The 23131-nt window shown below is 40.9% G+C and overlaps 1 protein-coding gene across 1 annotated transcript; it reads right to left on the bottom strand.

Annotated features, from left to right (window-relative positions):
- Positions 1 to 9: 9 nt before the first annotated feature.
- Positions 10 to 21873, bottom strand: PLAC8L1 (PLAC8 like 1). Its single transcript, XM_054489509.2, has 4 exons — positions 19472 to 21873; positions 13430 to 13566; positions 1088 to 1224; positions 10 to 199 (listed from the first exon to the last, which is right to left on the bottom strand). The coding sequence occupies exons 1-4, from the start codon at positions 19591 to 19593 to the stop codon at positions 59 to 61; spliced, it is 537 nt and encodes a 178-aa protein (XP_054345484.1). The 5' UTR covers positions 19594 to 21873; the 3' UTR covers positions 10 to 58.
- Positions 21874 to 23131: the final 1258 nt, after the last annotated feature.

Here is a 23131-nt window from a genome sequence, read left to right on the forward strand (position 1 = left end):
CTACTGAGAGGTTTGAGAGGAGGGTGTTGGGGAGTAAGGAGGAGGAGTTATCTTGCTGTCAAACCAGGGTATCCTTAGTCATTGGGACAGCACAGATTTCATAGACTTGGGAGGTCCTGATCTTGAGTTCCCGGGCCACCTGGCAGATGGAAAAAGGCCAACAGCAGTGCACCGCCAGCCAGTCTTCACACAGTGTGCCCTAGGGCAAGATCAGAGTCTGTTCTGTTGTAGTCACACAGGCTCATTTTTCTTCCCCAGGGACCTGTACAATGTTACCTCCTGGCCCTTCAACCACGGCTTCCAAGGTTCACCAACATCCTTAAGCCAATGCCCAGGGACACTAAGTTGCATAAGTGCCAAGCAGCTGAATTGCTAATCAATACCTGCGATTCAGAGCACTGCCCTTATGACCTCTGATATGGGCCTTTATAATTGAACCACTGATTTCTCTATCAACTTATTGGTTCATTCTCTTAGGACCTAATATTTATAATTATTTATTTCTTTGGAGCAGGTAATAAGTGCACATGGTCTAAAATTTCAGTGTAAGAAGGGATAGGAAGCAAAAAGTAAATCCCTCTCTCCAGCTGTCCCCAGCCATCCAGTTGCCTGCCTGGAAGTAATCATTGTTACCAGTTTCTTGTAACCACTTCCAGATAAATTCTATGTCTACATAAACATATACATATATAGTCTTTTAAAATAGTTCCATACTTCTGTGCTTTACTTTTTTTTTTTTCCACTTAAAAATATATCAGTCCAGGCCAGGCATGGTGGCTCACACCTGTAATCACAGCACTTTGGGAGGCCAAGGCGGGCGGATCACTTGAGGGCAGGACTTTGAGAACAGCCTGGTTAACATGGCAAAACCCTATCTCCACTAAAATAATATGGTATTTTAGTTAACTTATATTTCCTGGTAAAGAATAAAATTTTTAAATGTATTTCCTTTCTCAAAGTTTCCCACTAAGCATGGTATGTTTCAACATCCTCACCCACCCTTCTTTTATTTGGAAAATCACAGGTTTGGAAGGCATCTAGGTTTTCATACAGATTCAGGTTCACATATACCTTCAAACACACTTACCTGTATTTTATGTCTCTCCCTGGTGCCAATTCTCAGTGCAAAGGTGGACCCAGGTAACAACGGCCAACAAAGACACTCTCCATAATGCCTGGCGATGTCACACTCAAGACACATAGGACAGAATAGACCACAGAAACCTGTCAATAACCACATCCAGAAAAACAAGGTTCTCAGATTTCTTGGAGCAACTTCACATCTCAAAAAATATTTACAACTTTATGCCACCAGTTTAATGCTGCACTGTCTCCCTGTTATCAGACACTGAGAATAAATAACCAATTCCCAAAACTCATTGTATGAAAATTGCCATAACTGAGCCACGTCAAAATTGCCTTCTTTTGTTAAACACTGGCAAAGCTGAACCTGATACAATTCTGTTAGCATTGACTATGGTAATTGTTTTGTTCCTGTTAAGAGAAAAAGCATCAAATAATTTTTCTACAGTTGAATCATAACTGTTTCTTCCATTATGTTCATCTAATTTCAATATTTAAAATAAACATGGTATACAGGATACTTTTGAATAACAGACATCTATTTCTATAAGTGTAATTGAAAGTCTTTTATAGTACACTGATTCTGCCTCCTATTCTTATCAGGGCTTTATTCTATTTCTCAGACCAAGTTATTCAAATTTATGTTAGTGTCTTGGAGCCACTGACATCTGCCAGTTTTAATCTGCAAACTATTAGGAGCTTGGTTCCTTGAACATCGACTGTAAATAATTTGTCATTTATTAGTTCACTCATCTTTACTGATATTGTTTTCTACATATTCTGCATGAACCTTTCAACACAGAGGTTCTATTCTAAATGTGTTTTGGGTCACAGACCATTTTGAGAGTACAATGATAGCTGTGAACTCAGTCCACAAGAGAAAAGAAAACTACATGCACATAGACATGCAAAATTGTGCATTCAATTTCACGGGGTTCATGGATCCATTGAAAATTATTAACAGACCACAGGTTAAGAACCCCTGATATACAGTTAAGATGTTATGTCATCTAGCATCATAAAAGATAACAACTCTGATGAATGCAAATAATGAGGACTGTGAAACAGCAAAAATTCCAAGCTAACCATAATCTCTGAAATTTTTTTTAATAAATATTTTATGGAGGCATAATTTATACATAAGAAAATGCACAGGCCATCAGTGTTCTGTGGGATGAGCATCAACAATTACATACACCCAAGTAACCAAACATGTGGAACATTGCTCTCACCCCAGAAATCCTGTGTCCCTTTCCAATCAATACCAGCCCTCCCGTTGCCCACGAGACGCAACCATTGTTCCAATATCTATTCTTATAGATGACTTTTGCCTCTTCTTGGACTTCATATTAATGAATCATGTTTGCTTTTGTATCTGGCTTCTTTCGTTCAACATCATGTTTTTGATACATCTATTCTGTTGTGTGAATCTGTCTCTTTTTTTAGAGTTCAGTCATATTCCATTGTATGAATATTCCACAAATTGTTTCTCCATTCTCCCATTGATAAACATGTGATTATTTCATTTTTTGCTATTATGAATAAGACTGTTATGAAGACTCATCTGTAAGTGTTTACACAGGCATATGTTTTTATTTCATTTGGGTGGATACCTGGAAAGGGAATTGCTAGGTTATAGGGTAGATATATGTTTAACTTTGCAAGAAATGACAGACAGTTCTCCAAAGTATTTGTACCATTTTAAACTCCCATCAGCAATGCATGAGAGTTCTATTTTGTTTGTTTGTTTGTTTATTTATTTATTTTGAGACAGGGTGTCGCTCTGTCACTCAGGCTGGGGTGCGGTGGCACGATCACGGCAGCCTCAACCTCCCAGGCTCAAGCGATCCTCTCATCCTTTCATCTCAGCCTCCTGAGTAGTTGAGACTACAGGCATGCACCACCACATCCAGTGTATTAGTCTGTTCTCACATTGCTATAAAGAAATACCTGAGAATGGGTACTTTATAAAGAAAGGAGATTTCATTGCCTTACGGTTTTGCAAGCTGTACAGTAAGCATAGCAGCTTCTGCTTCTGGGGAGGCCTCAGGAAACTTACAAACATGGTGGAAGGCTAAGGAGAAGCAGGCGTGTCTTACATGGCCAGGGAAAGAGGAAGAGAGCAAAGGCGGAGGTGCTACACACTTTTAAACAACCAGATCTCATAAGAACTTACTCACTATATAGTACCAAGGGGGGGATGGATCCAATTGTGATTGGATCACAGGGGCAGCTTCTAATGGTTTGGCACCAGCCCCCCTTGTTACCATATAGTAATCCCAGGCCCCATCTCCAACATGGGGGATTACAATCCTATGAGATTTGGTGGGGACACAGATCCAAACCATATCACCTGGCTAACTTTTTTTCTTATCTTTTGTAGAGATGGGGTCTCTGTATGTTGCCCAAACTCCTGGGCTCAAGCAATCCTCCCATTTTGGCTTCCCAAAGTACTGGGATTACAAGCATGAACCACCACTTCTGGCCAAGAGTTCTGATTGCTCCACATCCTCACCAACATTTGCTATTGTCAGTCATTTTTGTTTTAGCTACTCTAGTGAGTGTGAAGTAGTCACCATTGTCTTTTAGTGCACCAGACACAAAGGCTCACATACTATGACACTAGCACACTGAAGAACTTCCTGACAATGGTCTGTCTCTGGCTACCCCTTGTTCTCCCACAGTGAGCACTTCAAAGTCCCACTCCCAAATTCAGTGACAAAGAGGCAAAAAACTAGAAATTCTGTATCTTAGACGCTCCAAGGCTCCAGGACTCTGGATTTCAGCTTCGAATAGTGGATGAAGTAGCACAAGCATACAAAGGGCATGAGGGATGGGGGCAGGGAAGGAACATCTATTTCATCTATTTGGAAGTCTCAAGATAGTCACTCAATCATCTACTGTAGACATCTCTTGGCCCAAAGCAAACTCTGAATTCAGTCTCAAATAAGACTGGGATATTTCACCCTACATTTAAAAAGTAATCTCAGGTAGATCAGCAGGCCCCACCCAGCCTGGATACCTGGTATGAACAGCTTAGAGGACAGCAAATGGTCCAGTAAATTTACTGAGAGTACAGAGTACTCACACTGTATGCAACCTTGAATTAGGGGATTTTGAAATCAATGGCACATAAAAATCAATCAACTCTCACTTTATGTGTGGATTACAAAATAGTGTAAATCCCTGTAAATAAAAAAAATTAATCAAAACTTGCTTAACTGTAAAGCTGGCAAACTAAGTGACTAATAAATCGTGTTTACACAATTGCCTCAGCTGCACCACTTTAACTGATAAAGAGAAATGCTCACCATTCTCAATAAGTATATTGTACAGAAATTGTTTAAGTGCATTTGAACTCTTGCACCATATTTTTATGACTCATATGCTTTTTAAAAAAACACATGCTTTTGTTTTTATTTTTAATCTTTTTTGTCATATAATCATGTTATCTAAGTGTTCATTAGGAGGTAGTACTAGATGCTGAAAGAAACATACCTCAAATTCAATTACTGCACTTTGAAGAAGAAATCAGATATGATTTTTAAAAAACACTATGAAGGACAAATTTTTATTATATAATAGCTAATATTTATACAGAGTTCACTATGTACCAAGCCCTGTTAAAATCACTCTGCACATATTAACTCATTTAATCTTTGCAACAATCCTATAGGTACTCTTCTTATCCCCATTTTACAGATGAGGGCACTGAGGCCCAGAAGATTTGAGTAATTTGTCCAAACTCACACAATTATCAGTGAAAGGCAGAGGAGAGATTGAACTCAGGTAGTCTGGTCCCAAAGTCTGAACTACTATACATATTACTATCTGTTCTCATGTTTTACATGTTTATCTATTATGCCACAGTAGTTGTGGATTGGTGTGCTAGACAGTAGACAGCATCCTATCACTACTTTACATTTATTCCTGTGGGGTAGTCTTAAGTCAGGCAGCTTCTTTTTTTTTTTTTTTTGAGATGAAGTCTTCCTCCGTCACCCAGGCTGGAGTTCAATGGCACAATCTCAGCTCACTGCAACCTCCACCTCGTGGGTTCAAGAGATTCTCTTGCTTCAGCCTCTTGAGTACCTGGGAATACATGTGCCTGCCACCATGCCCAGCTAATTTTTGTATTTTTAGTATAGACAGGGTTTCGCCACGTTGGCCAGGCTGGTCTCAAACTCCTGACCTCAGGTGATCCGCCCGCTTCAGCCTCCAGAAGTGCCGGGATTACAGGCTGAGCCACAGCGCCCAGTCTCAACTTCTTTAAGGAAGATCCTTTCATCAAGTATTGCTGCTCTGTACTGTGAGGAATGCAGTGGGATATGGAAACACTGTCAGGTCACACCCCAAGAAGGGATGCACAAAATCAGGATGATGGGATCCTTTGTTCTAAAGACTCTCTAGGAAAAAGCTTTGCAAAACATATCACAGGCCAAGGATAAGTATCTAAAATATATAAAGCACTCTTGGCCGGGCGCAGTGGCTCACGTCTGTAATCCCAACACTTTGAGAGGCCGAGGCGGGTGGGTCATTTGAGGTCAAGAGTTTGAGACCAGCCTGGCCAACATGGTGAAACCCAATCTCCACAAAAAATACAAAAATTAGCCAGGTGGTAGTGGCGTGTGCCTGTAATCCCAGCTACTCAGGAGGTTGAGGTGGAAGAATCCCTTGAGCTTGAGAGGTGGAGGTTGCCGTGAGCCGAGATCAGGCCACTGCACTCCAGTCTGGGCAAAAGAATGAGACCGTCTCAAAAAAAAAAAAAAAAAAAAAAAAACTCCTGCAAACCAACATATAGAAGATTAAACAAAAGAAGAAAATGGGCATAGGATACAGGCAGGTAATCCACTGAAGAGCAAATACAAATGGCCAATAATGAAGGCAAAAAGTTGCTCAATGTCATTGGAAATGAATACTAAGACATCCAGAAACCACTTATTATCCATGATAATGCCAATTTTTAAAAATTTGTCAGGCCGGGCACAGTAGCTCACACCTGTAATCCCAGCACTTTGGGAGGCTGAGGAGGGCAGATCACCTGAGGTCAGGAGTTCAAGACCAGCCTGCCCAACATGGCGAAACCCCGTCTCTGCTAAAAATACAAAAAATTAGCCGGCCATGGTGGCAGGTGTCTGTAATCCCAGCTACTCAGGAGGCTGAGGCAGGAGAATTGCTTGAACCCAGGAGGCGGAAGTTGCAGTGAGTGGAGATCACACCACTGCACTCCAGTCCGAGCGACAAGAGCAAAACTCTGTCTCAAAGAAAAAAATTGTTAATATGATATATTGTGGGGAGCCACGAAGAAATAAGTACTCCACACACAGATGGAAGTAGAAATTAGCACAGCCACTTTGGAAGGCAATTTTGCTGAATCTATGACAATGTTACATCATCTAGGACCTAGTGATTCCACTTATCAGTGTCCACCCTGGATCAATGCTTATGCATGCTCACAAAGAGGCAGGTACAAGAATAGTCACTGCAGCATTACTTGTAACTTTAAATTTGAAACAACATGAATGTATATTAATAGGCTGAAGTACAAATAAACTATAATGGTATAACTATACATACTGTGGAATACAAAAGATCAATTAAGAACTAACAGAGTTAAATCTCTAAGACAAATTTTGAGTTTAAAAAAATCAAACCGCATAATGATATGCACAGCATAATACATAATACCATTTATATTAGAAATATAGAGAAATATAGAGAAAAAGATCAGGAAGGAAACTCTCTAAAATTTCAACACTTTGGGATGCCAAGGCAGGAGGATCACTTGAGGCCAGGAGTTTGAGACCAGCCCGGGAAACATAGCGAGACTCCATCTCTACAAAAAAAAAATTAAAAAATTAGCCAGGCATGGTGGCATGCACCAGTAGTCCTAGCCACTCTAGAGGCTGAGGCAAGAGGAACACTTGAACCTAGGAGTCCGAAGTTACAATGAGCTGTAATCGTGCCACTGTACTTCAGCCTGGGCAACAAGTAAGACCCTACCTCTATAAATAAATAAATAAAATTAAAAGAAGGGACATGATTCCCTTTTCTGTAATGTTTCATTTTTTGCAAGGTAAATGTATTGTTACTAGTGAAAAAAAACTGTTTTTGTCTTTTTTTCTAAGGAGCTCAGGTTCAAAAGGGATAAATTTAGCTCCTTCCTCTTACACCTAAAGGCCTGGTGGTTATGTAAGCACCCACAGTATAAATGATTCAGGTGTGTTCTCTGAGATGGGTTCCACCTGCATGTGTGGAATGTTGCTCATTATTCATCCTTCTAACTCATAGGAGAGTCAAGAGAAAGAAAAGAAACCTACACAAAACCAGAGTGTGGAGCCCCAGAGAGTAGAAGTAGGAAAGGTGGGTGGAAATTGCAGCGAGGCACATTTCAGATCAATTATTGCAAAAGAGGCAGAACTTTCTAACAATGAGATGCTCAGAAAAGAAATGGGTCATATTCATACATTGCTGGTGGGAGTGTAAATTAGTACAACTTCCAAATGGAAAGCCATTTGGCAACATCTATCAATATTTAAAAGAGCACATACTATTTGACCAGCAGGTTTACTCTTTAGTGGTTATCCAACAGATATACTCACACACATGCAACATGACATCTGTGCAGTGATAGTCATATAGCAGTGGTTTGAATGGCAGTCTGGAAACCATATAAAGGTCCATCAATGGAGATTTTCAGATAACTAAGCTACGGTACATTCATACAATGGAATCTTTGCAGATTTTTTTTTTTTTTTTTTTTTTTTTTTTTTTGAGACAGAGTCTCACTCTGTCACCCAGGCCGAAGTGCAGTAGCGCGATCTCAGCTCACTGCAACTTCCGCCTCCCGGGTTCAAGCGATTCTCCTGCTTCAGCATCCCAGGCAGCTGGGATTACAGGAGCCCGCCACCACGCCTAATTTTTGTATTTTTAGTAGAGACAGGGTTTCACCATGTTGGCCAGGCTGGTCTCAAACTCCTGACCTTGTGATCTGCCCGCCTTGGCCTCCCAAAGTGCTGGGATTACAGGCGAGAGCCACTGCACCTGGCCGAATCTTTGCCAAATTTTAAGAAATTAGCTCTGGATATGTTGATATGGTCTGATCACCTAGATATGTTTTTTTTTTCTTTTATACTTCTTTCAGAAGAATGTGATGTGAGATATATTATTAAATTAAAATAAGCCAAAGGTACTAGACAGTATGTGTTTACAGTGCTACCACTTGTATAAATTATACACACACACATATAAGCAAAACATCTAGAAGGAGAGATACCAAAATATTAACAATATTTATCTCCAAGAGCTGGGATTACAGGATGCTGTTTTTTTCTTTTATAGTTTTTTGCATTTTTCTTTTTTATGATTATTATATACTTTTATAATTAAACATCTATTTTAACTTTTTAGATTTCTATATCTGTATAAGTATATAGACTATATCTGGACTCAAGTAAAGGTGTTTGACTCTGAAGAGAAAAACCAGGTGGATAGAGAGCAAGGATGGAGTACTACTTGTTTTTCATATACACAAAATGTAGGTACTTTTGAATTCTGCATTATGTGCATGGCAGTCTTTACAAAATAATTTTTAAGATGCTGAACTGGGTCCAAAGGAAATGAGCCCTCCTCCCAGGAAGTGCTCAGAAAGTCGAGGTTGTCAGGTCTTTGCCAGGCACATTGCAGAGGGGATTTACGCAAACAGATGAGGGACCAGACAAGCTGACTCACAATATCCCTTCTAACTCTGAGGCTCTATGAGTTTTTCAATCAAATATGACAAAGAAGCAAATGAGAATACAAGTTAAAATTCATTTATGTGTTATTCAGCAAATATGTTTAAGTGCCTCCTATCGTCTAAGTGCTCTGCTGGGCGTCAGAGCATTGAACAAGAAAACTGTGGTCCCTGCTTCAGGGAGTCTACAGGTTACCTGAGATGCAGTGTGGACACATGAATCCCAGTCCAATGCCTTCTCATGCCTCCTTCCTTTTCCAGAAAACCAGGGAAAATTCTGGCTTGCTTTCTTCTTCCTACCTTGGGTATTTACTAGTTCCTAGTACACATCAATCTCTTTACTGCCTGGTGCTTACAATGCCCGCTACAGGGAAGCTGTTTGAGTGGCTGACTCTTTCCTGTCTTTCAGGTAACAGCTTAAGTCAGCTCCTCAGAGAGACTGTCCTTTACCCCATTCTCCTATAATTTCCTTTCATAACACTCTGTTTAATTTCTTCATGGCATGTATCACAACTGCAATTATTTTGTTTATAGATTTTTGTTGTTGTTGTTGTTTTCTTTTGTTTTGTTTTGTTTTGGAGGCAGTTTCGCTCTGTCGCCCAGGCTGGAGTGCAGTCGCGCAATCTCAACTCACTGCAACCTCTGCCTCCTGGGTTCAAGAGATTCTCCTGCCTCAGCCTCGGGTGTAGCTGGGATTACAGGCATGTACCACCACGCCCAGCTAATTTTGTATTTTCAATAGAGATGGGGTTTCACCATGTTGGCTATGGTTGGTCTCAAACTCCTGACCTCAGGTAATCCGCCCACCTCGGCCTCCCAAAGTGCTGGGATTACAGGTGTGAAGCCACCGCACCCAGCCTATAGATTTGTTTATTATCCATCTCCTCTAAGGCACTGTCTCTGACCTATTCACTAATGTGTCTGTATCACCTACCTTGTGCCTATACATGGGAAGAAACTCAGTAAACCTGGTTGAATCATGAGCTGAATTATGAGTTGATTACACCTTCCGCATAAACCTTCTCTGAGGCCACATCACAAACATTCCCAAAGCTGGACTGCCCAGTCTTTTACTCACAATGCCACTTAGCAGCCACTTATTTCACCTCAGTTGAATCTTCACATCTGAGCTCTCAGCTACCCTATCTTCAAAGGACACAGAGACACCCATTTGCTAATCCCACTGCAGTGTGAATTCAGATGAAAGCACAGAGGTGGGAAGAAGGAGGCACTTAAAATACATAATTACAATAAAATGAAGAAGCAAAATGTCAAAAAGAAATGGAAATCACTGCTGTTCATAATGTACCCTTTGCTTAATGGATGACAAATTGTAGCAAAAATTCTCAGCATTTGATGGAAAAATGTCCCAGGATGGGAATCTGGCATGGAACAGTCATGAGAAGAAGCTCTCCCTTTGTTCCCAAGTCTGTCAAAACGATGTACACAGTGATTTACTCTAAATAAAACTGTGGATAAAACAATCCCCAATTAAAAGTCTTTCTAAACCAGGAGGGAAAGAAATCCAAGACTCGTAGCACTCACACTCCAGCAGCATTCTCAGAATTACAGTGCAGATAATGAGTGTACACAGTAATATATTACCTTTAAGTTTTCTTCTAAGACAATTAACTTTAAAACACTATGAGCAGTCACAACATGGAAACACAACTAGGGAACAAAAATTACAACACAACATTCGAGATCACCTTTAACCCTATCCATGGCCTTTCCTTCAGAATTCATGCCAATTGTAAAGAATATTGTATTTCTCCCCATATCCTTTTTCCTCCCCTTGTCACTAAAATGGGCTCTCAAGTGGACAACCAGGGAATCCTCAGGAAGTGTGGTTGGTGTCCTGAGCGTTGATGCAGGTTGAGAGCAGAGGTGAGCAGTGAAGTAATGCTTAAGACAAACAGTATGGCTGAGGAGTGAGAATTCCTTGACCAGCTTCTCTAGGTGCTCTTAGGATTATGTAGAAATCATTCTGCAGCATCTAATATAAGCCTTCTGACTCATCTACTCTCTGCTCTCAACATGCTGAAGGATAATTTTTTTAAAATAACAGTAATATTAATAGCTAAGATTTACTAAGTGCATTGTAATGATTTTTTTTTAATTTTCCTGGTAACTGCACCCCAATAGTAAATTTAGGAAATTATCCCTTCCTTATTATGAACCATATTGGTAGGACTATCATTCAGAGAACCCTGGCCTGGTCAAGGAGTAGGCACATGATCCAAGCTGAGCAAATTGAGCTGCTTCCACTGAAACATCAATTCTCAGATGGGGATGACACAAGGATAAAAACATTTAAAGCTGATCGGACTGTCAGCTAGCACCTAATAACAATGCATCTTGTCCCTTTCTGGGCTTGGCTTTTACCTGGCTCATTGATTCTGGGAGCTACCCTATGGCCTTCTAATGAAATTCAATGTTGGCTTATATATTCGTTTCCTAGGGCTGCCATAGCAAAATATCACAAACTGGGTGGCTTAAAACAACAGGAATTATTTTCTCATGGGAGAATTCTGGAGGTTAGAGGTGTGAAACCAAAGTGTTGGCAGAGTTGGTTCCTTTTAGGGGGTCTGAGGGAAAAATCTGTTCCCTGTCTCTTTTCTGGCTTCTGGGGGTTGCTGGCAATCATTGATGCTCCTTGGCTTGCAGATGTGTCACTCCAGTCTCTTCTGTCTTCACATGGCCTTCTCCTTTGTGTGTCTGTGTCCAAATCTCTCTCTTCTTATAAATAAGGATTGACTTTATTTTAATTTGATTACATTGTGAAGACTCTATTTCCAAATAAAGTCACATTCAGAGGTTTCAGGTGAAAATGGGTTTTAAAGTGACACTGCTCAACCTAGCACAGCTTGCAACCCTAAATCCCTAACTGATCCAGTTGTGCCTCAAACTAGTGTTAAGAGTGGGTTCTATACATGTTCTGTTTTCATCTTTACAGTAAACCTTGGGGTAGGCACCTTTATTATCTTCATTTTAGAGGTGGAAAAATGAAGACCCAAAGGACTTGTTCAACGTTACATGGCCAGTAAGAGCCAGAGTTAGGATTCAAGGTGTATATGTGATACGAAGCTGTTCTCCTAACCACTACACCATATTCCAGGCTTTGCCCTAGTTAAAAGTGCACTGAAGTTCCCCCAACCCCCAACCATAAGCTATGAAAGGAAAATGGTCCACTTATTATTCTGGGGCCAGATCTGCACATTTGTGCATGGCTACTCTAGCTCTCTGTACCTTAGTACTGGTGACTACCAAAGTCATGAAAAGAGCAGAGAATCAGGAAGAATTCTGAGAGAACCAGAGAACAGCTTCCATAATTGTCTGGTCAGAAATCCACATGGGTAGCAGCGACAGGAAGAGACTTGCCCAGCTGTGGGTCACGGGGAAGACTCTCAGCTGAATGAGGACTTGCTCAGAGTTCTCTGGTTGATATGTCCTGTGAGGCATTAGGACTAATTCAGATCTTCCCAGAAGGCTGCTATATCCTTCAAAAATATTTTACCCATGGTCTGTTGGATTTGGAACTTAAGAGACTAACCCTCATCCATCACACATACCCTCCCTCCTCCCAGAGAGACGCTGTGATCCAATTGCTCCCTAGGGCAAGACCATCAGGTCCTGGAAGGGGATCCTGACATGTGGTACCAAAGATGGGTCAGAATGTCCTAAGGTAAAAATAGAATCAATGAGCTTTGAACTCTAAGCCCAGGGGGGAATCATGTAGCCAGAAGACAGTGTTATTTGCCCCTCTTTATAGCTGAAAAGTGTCAAACCAGTGTCTGAAAAGATTTCAGTCAAGGAAGGGAGTTTCTTTTTGTGATTGTTCTTGTTGATATGAGTACTACGTATTCTTCCAAGACAATTGAAAAAAGAAAAGCAAAAAGGAAATAAACACTATCCATTAACCTACCATCTGGAGACATCTGCTATAAATATTTGTATTTGTATTCTTCCAGACATTTAAGAAAAGTTTTCCTCTCTCCAAAAACACAGTATCTACTGTGCACAGTTTTGCAATGTGTTTAACGTAAAAATGTATCCAAATCATCTTTTCATCTCATTAAATATTATTCTACAATATGACTTTTCGTGGCTGCATAATAATTCATTGTGTGGATTCCTCTTGTTGAACATTTAAGTTGTTCTGCTCTAATAACTAATGCTGCAAAATTTAATGTTCCTGCTAAATCTTTGCACATGATTTATTTCCTTAACTCCTAAAAATGTAATTACTGGGTCAAAAGCTATGCAACAGCTCAGGTTCTTTCTACATGGATTGCTAAACCATCCCCCAGAAGAGTTGTACCAATTTACACTCCCACCAGCAGTGGATAAGAAAGCTTATTTTGTGCACTTTGCCAACAGTGGAGTCTGTCATTTAGAAATCTTTGAAGGCACCACTTATTCTATAAAAGCATCCATATCTCTGAAAAGCAAGATTTTTCCAGACAAGGAGTACATTTGAGTCACTGAAAGATTAGTCCAGTTATTCTGAAAACATTTAATTTCTGTCCTTGTGCCTGCTGTAGCTTTTCCACTCACTGATGTCCTGGAAAAGAAAATAGTAAGGAGGAACTTAAATGAGGAGGGAAAACATACAAATTCTCCTATCTCTGCAGACACTGAAGAGACCGGTGCTCCAGCCCCCACCAGTCTGGACAATTGCTGTGATTGTCGTCCTGCCACTGGCTCCCCGAACAGGCTGCTTCACCACAGCACTGGCTGGTACATGGCCCCTGGAAAGTCAAGGATGATGATTAACTTGGAAACAAAGGTGTTTCAGAACAATAACCATTAAGCCAAGTCAGAACCATAAAGAAGAGATAGGGACCCAATGATGCCAAGGGGCTCATAATTCATAGCCCAAATCGATTTTGCCATCTCCCTCGCTCCTCCTCCTCCATCATACCTCCTCTTCTGGCTTTTTGCCTCATCTCTATTAATGGAATTATTGTTCTAAATCCTGACATGCAAATTCAAGCTCAATGTCCAGTCTACTTCCTCAGTGCTTCAAATAGTTAAACTCACAAATTTGGAATCGAGGCCTCAGTTCAAATCCAGGCGTTCCTGGAGGCTTGACCTTAGTTAAATGACTTTACCTCTCTGCTTTCCACTGGTTTTGATGAAAAAACTACCTCATGAGATTATTGTGTCTATTGAAGGACATCTGATTCATTTACTGTGCCCAGGGGATGTGTGACAAAGTAACTCTGAGTGAGCTGCATCCCAAGGATTTTGAACCTTTGCTGAAGGGATACTGAGAAGGAACTGGACTGAGTGGGCAGACTGAAACCTGGACTAGGCTGTTGAAGTTGACATGGGTATCATTTAAGTGAATAACCCAGACTTCAGAATATGTCTTGATATCAAATTACTGTATGATTGACCTAGTGGTGCCACAAAGTATACTTTGGGTTGATTTTCCCAGAAAGGAATGAATATTCCTATCATCAATCATTCTGAATTAGAAAATGAAAACCTGGTGGCTGGGCTTCAAAAGCGAGGTAAGGAAAAACTTCTCTTCCTGAGGCTGAAAATCAGTTGTGCCTGAACTTCAACCATGGGGATGTCTGGAGTGATTTCCATAGTGAAGGGTAAGTTGCACTTGGCCTCATAGAAGGGGTGGGTCAAGAGTGGGGTAGAAGGGCCCTAGAATGAATCTGAGCCTGTGCAGTGTGGTAATTATTCTGTTTTGTGCTTCTCTTTCAGCAAGCCTCATTAAGATTTTGCACCTGGTTTCCGATGTGCTACGAAGAATTAAAGAAAGAGCCTGCCTCATAGTTGAGACAAAATAAGAGACAGCAGCATTTCTTCCTATAACAGTTGTTGCAGTAGGGTGCGGCGGCTCATGCCTGTAATCCTAGCACTTTGGGAGCCCGAGGCTGGTGGATCATGAGGTCAGGAGTTCAAGACCAGCTGACCAACATGGTGAAACCCTGTCTCTACTAAAAATACAAAAATTAGCTGGGCGTGGTGGTGTGCACTTGTAGTCACAGCTACTCAGGATGCTGAGGCGGGAAAATCGCTTGAACTAAGGAGGCAGAGGTTGCAGCGAGCTGAGCTCGCACCACTGCACCCCAGCCTGGGTGACAGAGCGAGACTCCATCTCAAAAAAAAAAAAAAAAAAAAAAAGTTGTTGCAGTAATAGTTGCCAAAGTTCAGCACCTGGGACATATGGCCTGTAGGCCAAAGCAGAACATTCCTAACTACCCTTAAGACAACATCCTGGGGGCATCTTGGAAACAGCTGTGGAGCCCATTACCTCTGATTTCTGGCAATAAAGCCAATGGAATATCATGGTATTATAGTATAAGTTGCATTGTGGATCTTATTAAGATCCACATCTCTTTTTCATCCCACCAATATGGATCATGTCCACACCTTCCCAAAGATGACAGCACATTAGCTTGTTAAAAAAAGAAACTCCCAAGCCTTCCCTCAGACCAACTGCACAGGTTTCCAAGAATGAGGTACGGAAATCAATATCAAAACAAGGCTTTCAGGTAATTTTTAAGCACTCATGCCATTCTGAAACCTGATATCAGTAGATATGGACACTAGTGATGGTGACTACATAGTCTCCCACTAGCTAGGTGGTGATGTCAATGCAAGAGAGATGGCAAAAAGTTAAAAAAAAAAAAAAAAGGAGAATAAGAGGTAGGGATGTTTGGAACATATCCAGTCTAAATGTCAGTAAGAATCAAGACAATACTTAACAAAGGGCTGGAAATGATGTACCAGAGCTTGGAAGAGAGGTTAGGGTTGGAAGCGACCTGTCTGGAAGTGTGAAGTGGAACTATGAAATATCCCCAGCCCTTTTATCCATTAGGCATTGTAGACAGTTCTCATGGTCTAATGAGCTTTCCAAGAACCTATTGTGGAAAAAAAATTGGCTCCAAAATATAAAAACTGCAAATAAATTAATGCTCAATTAAACACAAAAATCTAGCATTATGTCAATTTTATTAATTGCCAAATTTAGAATTCACAAATATTTAACATTTTGAAAACAATTTATAAGTTCTCATTTTGCAAAAATTCCCATATATGAATGGTTGCTAAGAAGCAGCAACTAGACATAAATGAGTTATTCATAGTCAAATAATCTCAAAAAACATTATAAAAATTCTTTCAAGTATTGTACAGAAAAAATATATATATGTATATAACAAATGTATGGGTATATTTTAATATGCTTGTTATGATGTAAGTTAGGGCCCATTTCTGTAGACTGCATCACCTCCCCCAAAACGCATATATGCTGAAGTTCTAGCCCCCAGTGTGAATGTATTTGGAGACAGGGCACTTAGGAAGTAATGAAAGTTAAGTGAAGTGGTAGGGGTGAGATCCTGATTCAGTAAGTTTGGTGGCCTTAGGCCAGGCACAGTGGCTCATGCCTATAATCCCAGCACTTTGGGAGGCTAAGGCAGGTGGATTGCTTGAGCTCAGGAGGTCGAGACCAGCCTGAGCAACATGGTGAAATCCTATCTCAACTAAAAATACAAAAAGCCAGGCATGGTGGCATGCACCTGTGGTCTCAGCTACTTGGGAAGCTGAGGTAGGAGGATTGCTTGAGCCTGGGAGGAAGAGGCTGCAATGAGCCGAGATTGCACCACTGCATTCCAGCCTAGGCAACAGAGCAAGACCCTGTCTCAAAAAAAAAAAAATAGGTGGCCTTATAAGAGAGATTGCTATCTCTCTACATGCACGTACACAGGAAAGGCCACGTGAGCACACTGCAAACCAGGAAGAAAGTCCTCACCAGAGCCCAACTGGGCTGGCACTCTAATCTCAGACTTCCATTCTCCAGAACTGTGAGAAAATTATTTCTCTTGTTTAAGCCACACAGCCTATGGTATTTTGCTACAGCAACCGAAACAGACTAAGACATCTTTGCTGATTTGAAATTGGCCCTGAAGAAACTACTTTTATATGTCTTATTTTCTCTGCCTCCATGTGCGCTCCCCGAGGTTGGGGGCTTATGCTGTTCCTCCCTGTATACCCAGTATCCCGCACACTACCCTGAAACCTCATGGGTGCATGATAAATATTTGTTGGACTGGACCAAATAGATTCACTTGTCTCTTCTGTTATATTTGAGTCCTCCTCAAGGCTAGCTACAAATTTATGTGAACTTTACTGTGTTTCATTCTCTAGTAAAGCCACAAGTCTTGGGCATGAACTGATGAAATACAAGCAGAGGGTAGCCTAAAAGCTTTCTGCATTCCTCCATACAAAGGCATTTACCTCTCAATGTGATGGCCACAAGTTGGGCCTTCCATCATTAGGCTAAGAGCTTCAATCATCTTTTAGTAGAGGGATTTCTTAGGGCAGCCTAAGAATAGAATGTTTGCTTCTGACTCAGTATTATGTGCGTGACACCTTTTATTATAGCAAGGAATGCTGTATTCTATTCATTCCAAATCAAATAACTAACAGGATAGCTTTTCCTTAATGGAAAAAGAAAATGGGTTTTTTCTGTGTTTACCCTTTTTTTTTTTTTTTTTTTTTTTGTCTTTTGTCTTTTTTTGAAACAGGGTCTTGCTCTGTCACCCAGGCTGGAGTTCAGCGGCATGATCGTAGCTCTCTGCAACTTCGAACTCCGGGGCTCAAGAGATCCTCCTGCCTCAGCCTCTCAAGTAGCTGGGACTACAGGCACATGCCACCATGCCCAGCTAATTTTTTTAAATTTTTTGTAGAGATAGGGGTCTCGCTTTATTGCCTAGGCTATTTGTCTAATTTTGAACTCAAGGATAGATATGTTATTTATTTCCTTAATACCCTGAGTCTTCAGTTATTTTTATATTAAAATGTTTGAATTGACATACATTGGCTAAGACATTTCAGTTCAAAATGATTGCTCATGTGTTGTAATTGAAATAACAACCATAGCTAACTTTCACTGAGTACCTTCCATGTACCAGGATCTCAGTAGTTCATTAAGAACTGAAAGATTATTCAGGGGCTGCTACAGGTAGCAGACTCAAGTAGCTCCTGTAGCTTCCTAGACAGCTTTTCTATATATTACGCCCAGGGAATCTTATGCTACCATGAAGAACAGGAATGAGTATGCAAACAGTGGATGAAGCTTATGGCCACAAAGCTCTGCTAAACCAGAGAAGATGCTCATTTACCTATCAAATTCCACAAGTTCTTCATTTAGTAGAAAAAGCAAAGATTTTAATTTCAGACACAAAAAAGTTCAAATAGTTACATTCTAGCTGTTTGATCTTAGAAAATACAACTTGTCATAACCCTCAGCTCTGGCATCCTCCTCCATAAAATTGGATTTAAAATATCCTAGCTCCTCAGTTACCAGAGTATTAAACAAGATCATGTACCTGACACGTAGTAGGCATGAAGTCGATGGCCACTGTTATTCTAACTTCAGGATCCTGTGTATGCTCTAGGGCATTCTGCATACTTTTCTCAGAAACAAAGGAAGGAGAAAGGAGAGCTGGACCAGGTTTTCAGTTGTCACATGTGCTACCCAAATGCCTTAAAATTCAGTCAGAGTGATGGCCAGGCACGGTGATGCACACCTATAATCCCAGCCACAAGGGAGACTGAGGTAAGAGGATTGCTTAAATCCATGAGCAAGACTCCATCTCTTCTTTCTTTTTTTGAGACAGAGTTTTGCTCTTGTCGCCCAGGCTGGAGTGCAGTAGTGTGATCTTGGCTCACTGCAATCTCTGCCTCCGGGGTTCAACCAATTCTCCTGCCTCAGCCTCCCTAATAGCTGGGATTACAGGCATGCACCACCACACCCAGCTAATTCTGTATTTTTAGTAAAGACGGGGTTTCACCATGTTGGCTAGGCTGGTCTCGAATTCCTGACTTCAGGTGATCTGCCCACCTCAGCCTCCCAAAGTGCTAAGATTACAGGTATGAGCCACTGTGCCCGGCCTCAGACCCCATCTCTTAAAAAAAAAAGATTCAGTCAGGGTAATCAACCATTCCAGTTGGCCCAGGACCAAGGGTTTTCCCAGGATAGGGAACTTTTAGTGCTAAAACCAGTACAGTTCCAGGCAAACCAAGATGGTTGGTGACCCTAACCCTCAGAAGCTGAGGGAGGCTTTAACTCAGGAGGCAGGAGGCTAACTCCTGTTAAAGTTTGATGGATGAGATACATACTTTTCCCCCTTTTTGACCTCACTCCATTCCTCTTCCTCTTCTAGCACAAGCCCTACCATGTCTTCCACATGCCTGGTTCTTCAGCCTGGGGTGTTACATGTCACTCTTCCGTAATCACACTTGGAGTATTGAGAAATCATTCTGCCTTGCACCTAGGCCTCCTTGATTATTTCAAACTCAGCTGAAGCCAAAACCCTTGAGTTTTCATTTCAAAAGGGTGGAAATGATTGGCAGTCTCTAAAAATAAAGTTCCACTTGGTCAGGGTTCAACATTTTAAGAATAAAGAGATACCATTTCACCCAAGCCAGCCCTTTTCTTGTCACCAGCCAAGAAAGGCCAGAAGGAACAAATCAGTTGCCCTCTTTTCAAGTTTGCATGGAGAAAAGATAGCAACCACTTTCTTCCCAAGCCCAGTTTTCTTTTCCCTGGCTCCTTATAAGTAGAGGTTGATTCGATAGTCCAACTAAAGAGCAAAAGCTAGGGGAAAAACTCATCCTATTCCCTACCTCAAGTTGGAAATAAAATATTGTTCATCTTCAGATGACATGTGTGACAACAGAGGTGAGTATATGTTGAGTAAGGAAAGATCCTCAGGACACTTGAAGAAGTTACTTCCAAACCAATTCATAGTGAGAAGTGTTTTCTTGTCCCTTGGACTATCCTTTTTCCCTTTGGCAATAAGCTGGTTTCTAAACTTCAGATTAGTCCAAAGTGAAACATCTCTTGAAAGAATGTTCCCTTAATATTCTGGAACCTGAGGTCATAGCAGTGTAACTGACAGACATCTTTTTTCTTTAAAGACAGGTATACACCTAACTGTGGACACATTCATCTTACTAATCTGTAGGGAGATATTGCTGGAGTATAGAGTAAGTAGAAAAAGAAAAAGACTTATCTTTGGTAGAAAACTCTTTAAGAGACGCCTCTAGTAAACATTTATCTAGCTAAGTGCCACTTGACCGTTCCTTGGAAGATTCAGAAGGCTGAAAATTTCTGCCATGCCATGTGATTGAGAAGCAGCAGGGACCTCTCTTCATCCCCTGAACTGCTGGTCCAATTCAGCCAGATGATGCAAGTCCCGTAGCCAACCCAAAAGCAGGAGCAAAAAAAGTCTTTCAGTGCAGGTAGTGTATTTGAATCCATCTTATGAAAGGCGGTCTCCTCAAGTTTGAGCTATGGTAGATTGCCACAAGCCTCAAAGCCTTTTCAGAACTTCTAGAAATTGTCTGCTCTTCCATTAACTTCATTGATAATGCCAGGAAAATGGCATTTCTTCTTTCCTACCCAGTCCAGATGAAATCTAGTAACTGAAGCAGGGCTTGCCTGGTGATGTCCTCACAACAGCTCTGAATCCTCAAGGTCTCAGGAGCCTCTGAATCATGCCTCTAACACATGTCTTATGGAGGTGTGGACCCTAGAAACATTGGGAAATATCCTAAGACAAAAAATTAGGCAAAATTTCACGTTGAGTAAAGGGCTCTGCAATCATAATTCGACATTACATTAGAAAGACATCAGGAGGATACTGCCAATTATATCATATATTCTTTTCATCAGACCCATAGAGAATGGTTGTTTAGGGTTCTGAACTTCAAAGCATTTACTTGAACCAGGTTGTTAGGAAAAGCCTATAATACCTTCCAAATCAAGATTCCTCAGACATAGCTTCATAACTGCCTTCAGTCATGGGGTTCTGGGCAACTGTCATTGTCTTAACAGTAAGGATGCACCCTACATTAAGGACAGGTATGTTTTTTCTGCTTACTACTCTATTCCAAGTGCTTACCACAGTGTCTGGCACATAAAAAGCACTCAATAATTTGTTGAATAAATGTGCCCTACATGAAAATTTAGGTTTATAAGAATAACAGAAATTAAGAGGTGATTACTAGCTTTGCCAAAAAAAAAAAAGATTTACAGTAAGATTCCTTTGAAGAGGAAACCACCATTGTACATGTAAGCTATGACTCCATATTTTTACATTTCATTTGCACCCAACTTTTCTAATCAAACGTCTATTGTATGAAGTGACTAATCCACATGCTACACAGCTTTTTCATTTAAAAATAAATGAATAGAAAAGGCATGTGCTTTATAAAAGAATGCCAAATATTTATGAAAAATAAATAATAGCATTAGAATATCACCATTTTGCATAGCCCCAACATAAGAACTTATCAGGAAGGAACTTCAGAAGCATTAAAATCATTAGATAAAAAAGATTAGGAACCGAATATTCTCAAGGTGCAAAAATATAACTATTCCACATATTTCTAATTGCAAAAGAGAAAATGTACCTTAACTATGAAAAGTTCCAGAAGTACTCAAAATGCATATTTATATTGGTAAGTTCTGAAAGTGTAAGAAAAAAAAAGTACCCTTACAATAAAAGCTCTGGGTGTGATTTTAACAAATATGCCTTTACATCAGAAGGTCCTAGAAGTGATCAAAATGTATCTTTAACATTACCCTTCACCCTTCCTCCATGAATGTAGGTTCCTGAGGCCTCCCCAGCCATGCCTCCTGTATAGCCAGTGGAACTGAGTCAATTAAAACTCTTTTCTACATAAATTACCCAGTCTCAGGTAGTTTTTTATAGCAGTATAAAAACACACTAGACCAGATGCAGTGGCTCACACCTGTAATCCCAGCACTTTGGGAGGCTGAGGCGGGCAGATCATCTGAGGTCAGGAGTTTCAGACCAGCCTGGCCAACATGGTGAAACCCTGTCTCTACTTAAAAATACAAAAATTAGCCAGGCATGGTGGCAGGCACTGTAATCCCAGCTACTCGGGAGGCTGAGGCAACAGGATTGCTTGAACCTGGGAGGCGGAGGTTGCAGTGAGCCAAGATCATTCGACTGCACTCTAGTCTAGATGACAGAGCAAGACTGCCTCAAAAAAAAAAAAAAAAGAAAAGAAAAAGAAAAGAAAACACACTAATACAAGCTCTATGCACAGCAGAGGGCCATTACAAACCTTATTGATGCTGTAAATTTTGGGGTGAAGTATTTTCTACCTGACTGGGGTCCATATAAACTTCTCCTTTCTCTGACCTCCTAATGGCCCTGGTAACACTGGCCCTGGTCAAATACATTGCTGTTTTCCATGCACGAATTCTTTGTTATCTAAGTGCAATGAAGATGGAGGCCAGGGCTCTAATTCAACTCTGCTGCTAATATATAGGATCTTGAGCCAGTGACTTTGACCTGTTTCTTCATGTGGCTTCCTTGCTATTCCTTCAGCACACCAGCTACATGCCCGCCTCAGAGCAAAAAATGCTTTTGACCACATACATGCTAACAAAACTACATATTCATTTACCCTCAGACCCACAAGCCCACTTCTACAAATTTACTCTGAAGATATACCTCCACAAAAGTGAAATAACATATTCATGAGGTTACTCACTATATCATTCTATACAAATTCTATAAAATATTAAAAACTTAGAAACAACCTATATGTTCATCCATAGAGACTGGTTGAATAAACTAAGGTACACCTTTACAATAGTATTACATGAGCAAGGAAAGAAGAGGGGCAAAAGAGGAAGGAGGGAAGAAAAAGGAAGAGAAAAAAAAGATTTTTTCTTTTCTTTTTTTTTTCTTTTTTTTGAGACTGAGTCTCGCTCTGTCACCCAGGCTGGAGTGCAGTGGTGCAATCTCGGCTCACTGCAAGCTCCGCCTCCCGGGTTCACACTATTCTCCTGCCTCAGCCTCCCGAGCAGCTGGGACTACAGGCGCCCGCCACCACACCCAGCTAATTCTTTTGTATTTTTAGTAGAGATGGGGTTTCACCGTGTTAGCCAGGATGGTCTCGATCTCCTGACCTCGTGATCCACCTGCCTCAGCCTCTGAAAGTGCTAGGATTACAGGCGTGAGCCACCACACCCGGAAGATTTTTTTCTTTTTAAAGAGACAGGGTCTCACTTTGTCACCCAGGCTGGAGTGCAGTAGCACTATCATTACTCATTGCTGCCTCGAATTCCTAGGTTCAAGTGATCCTCCTGCTTCAGCCTCCCAAGAGGCTAGGATTACAGGCCCATGCCACCACACCTGGCTAATTTTTAGATTTTTCGTAGAGACAGGATTTCACAATCTTGCCCAGGTGGGTCTTGAACTCCTAGGCTCAAGTGATCCTCCCCATTCAGCCTCCCAAAGTACT

The sequence above is a fragment of the Pongo pygmaeus genome, chromosome 4 (genome assembly GCF_028885625.2).
Source record: "Pongo pygmaeus isolate AG05252 chromosome 4, NHGRI_mPonPyg2-v2.0_pri, whole genome shotgun sequence".
Classification (NCBI taxonomy): domain Eukaryota; kingdom Metazoa; phylum Chordata; class Mammalia; order Primates; family Hominidae; genus Pongo; species Pongo pygmaeus.

Excerpts from the sequence above, each read along its gene's own strand:
- PLAC8L1 (XM_054489509.2), bottom strand. The coding sequence starts at position 19,593 with ATGAATTGGTTTGGAAGTAACTTCTTCAAGTGTCCTGAGGATCTTTCC. Across the intron at positions 13,567-19,471 it reads TATTTTATTTCCAACTTGAG|GGGCCATGTACCAGCCAGTG; the intron begins GTAGGGAATAGG and ends TTGACTTTCCAG. Across the intron at positions 1,225-13,429 it reads CTGCAGAGATAGGAGAATTT|GTTTCTGTGGTCTATTCTGT; the intron begins GTATGTTTTCCC and ends GGTTATTGACAG.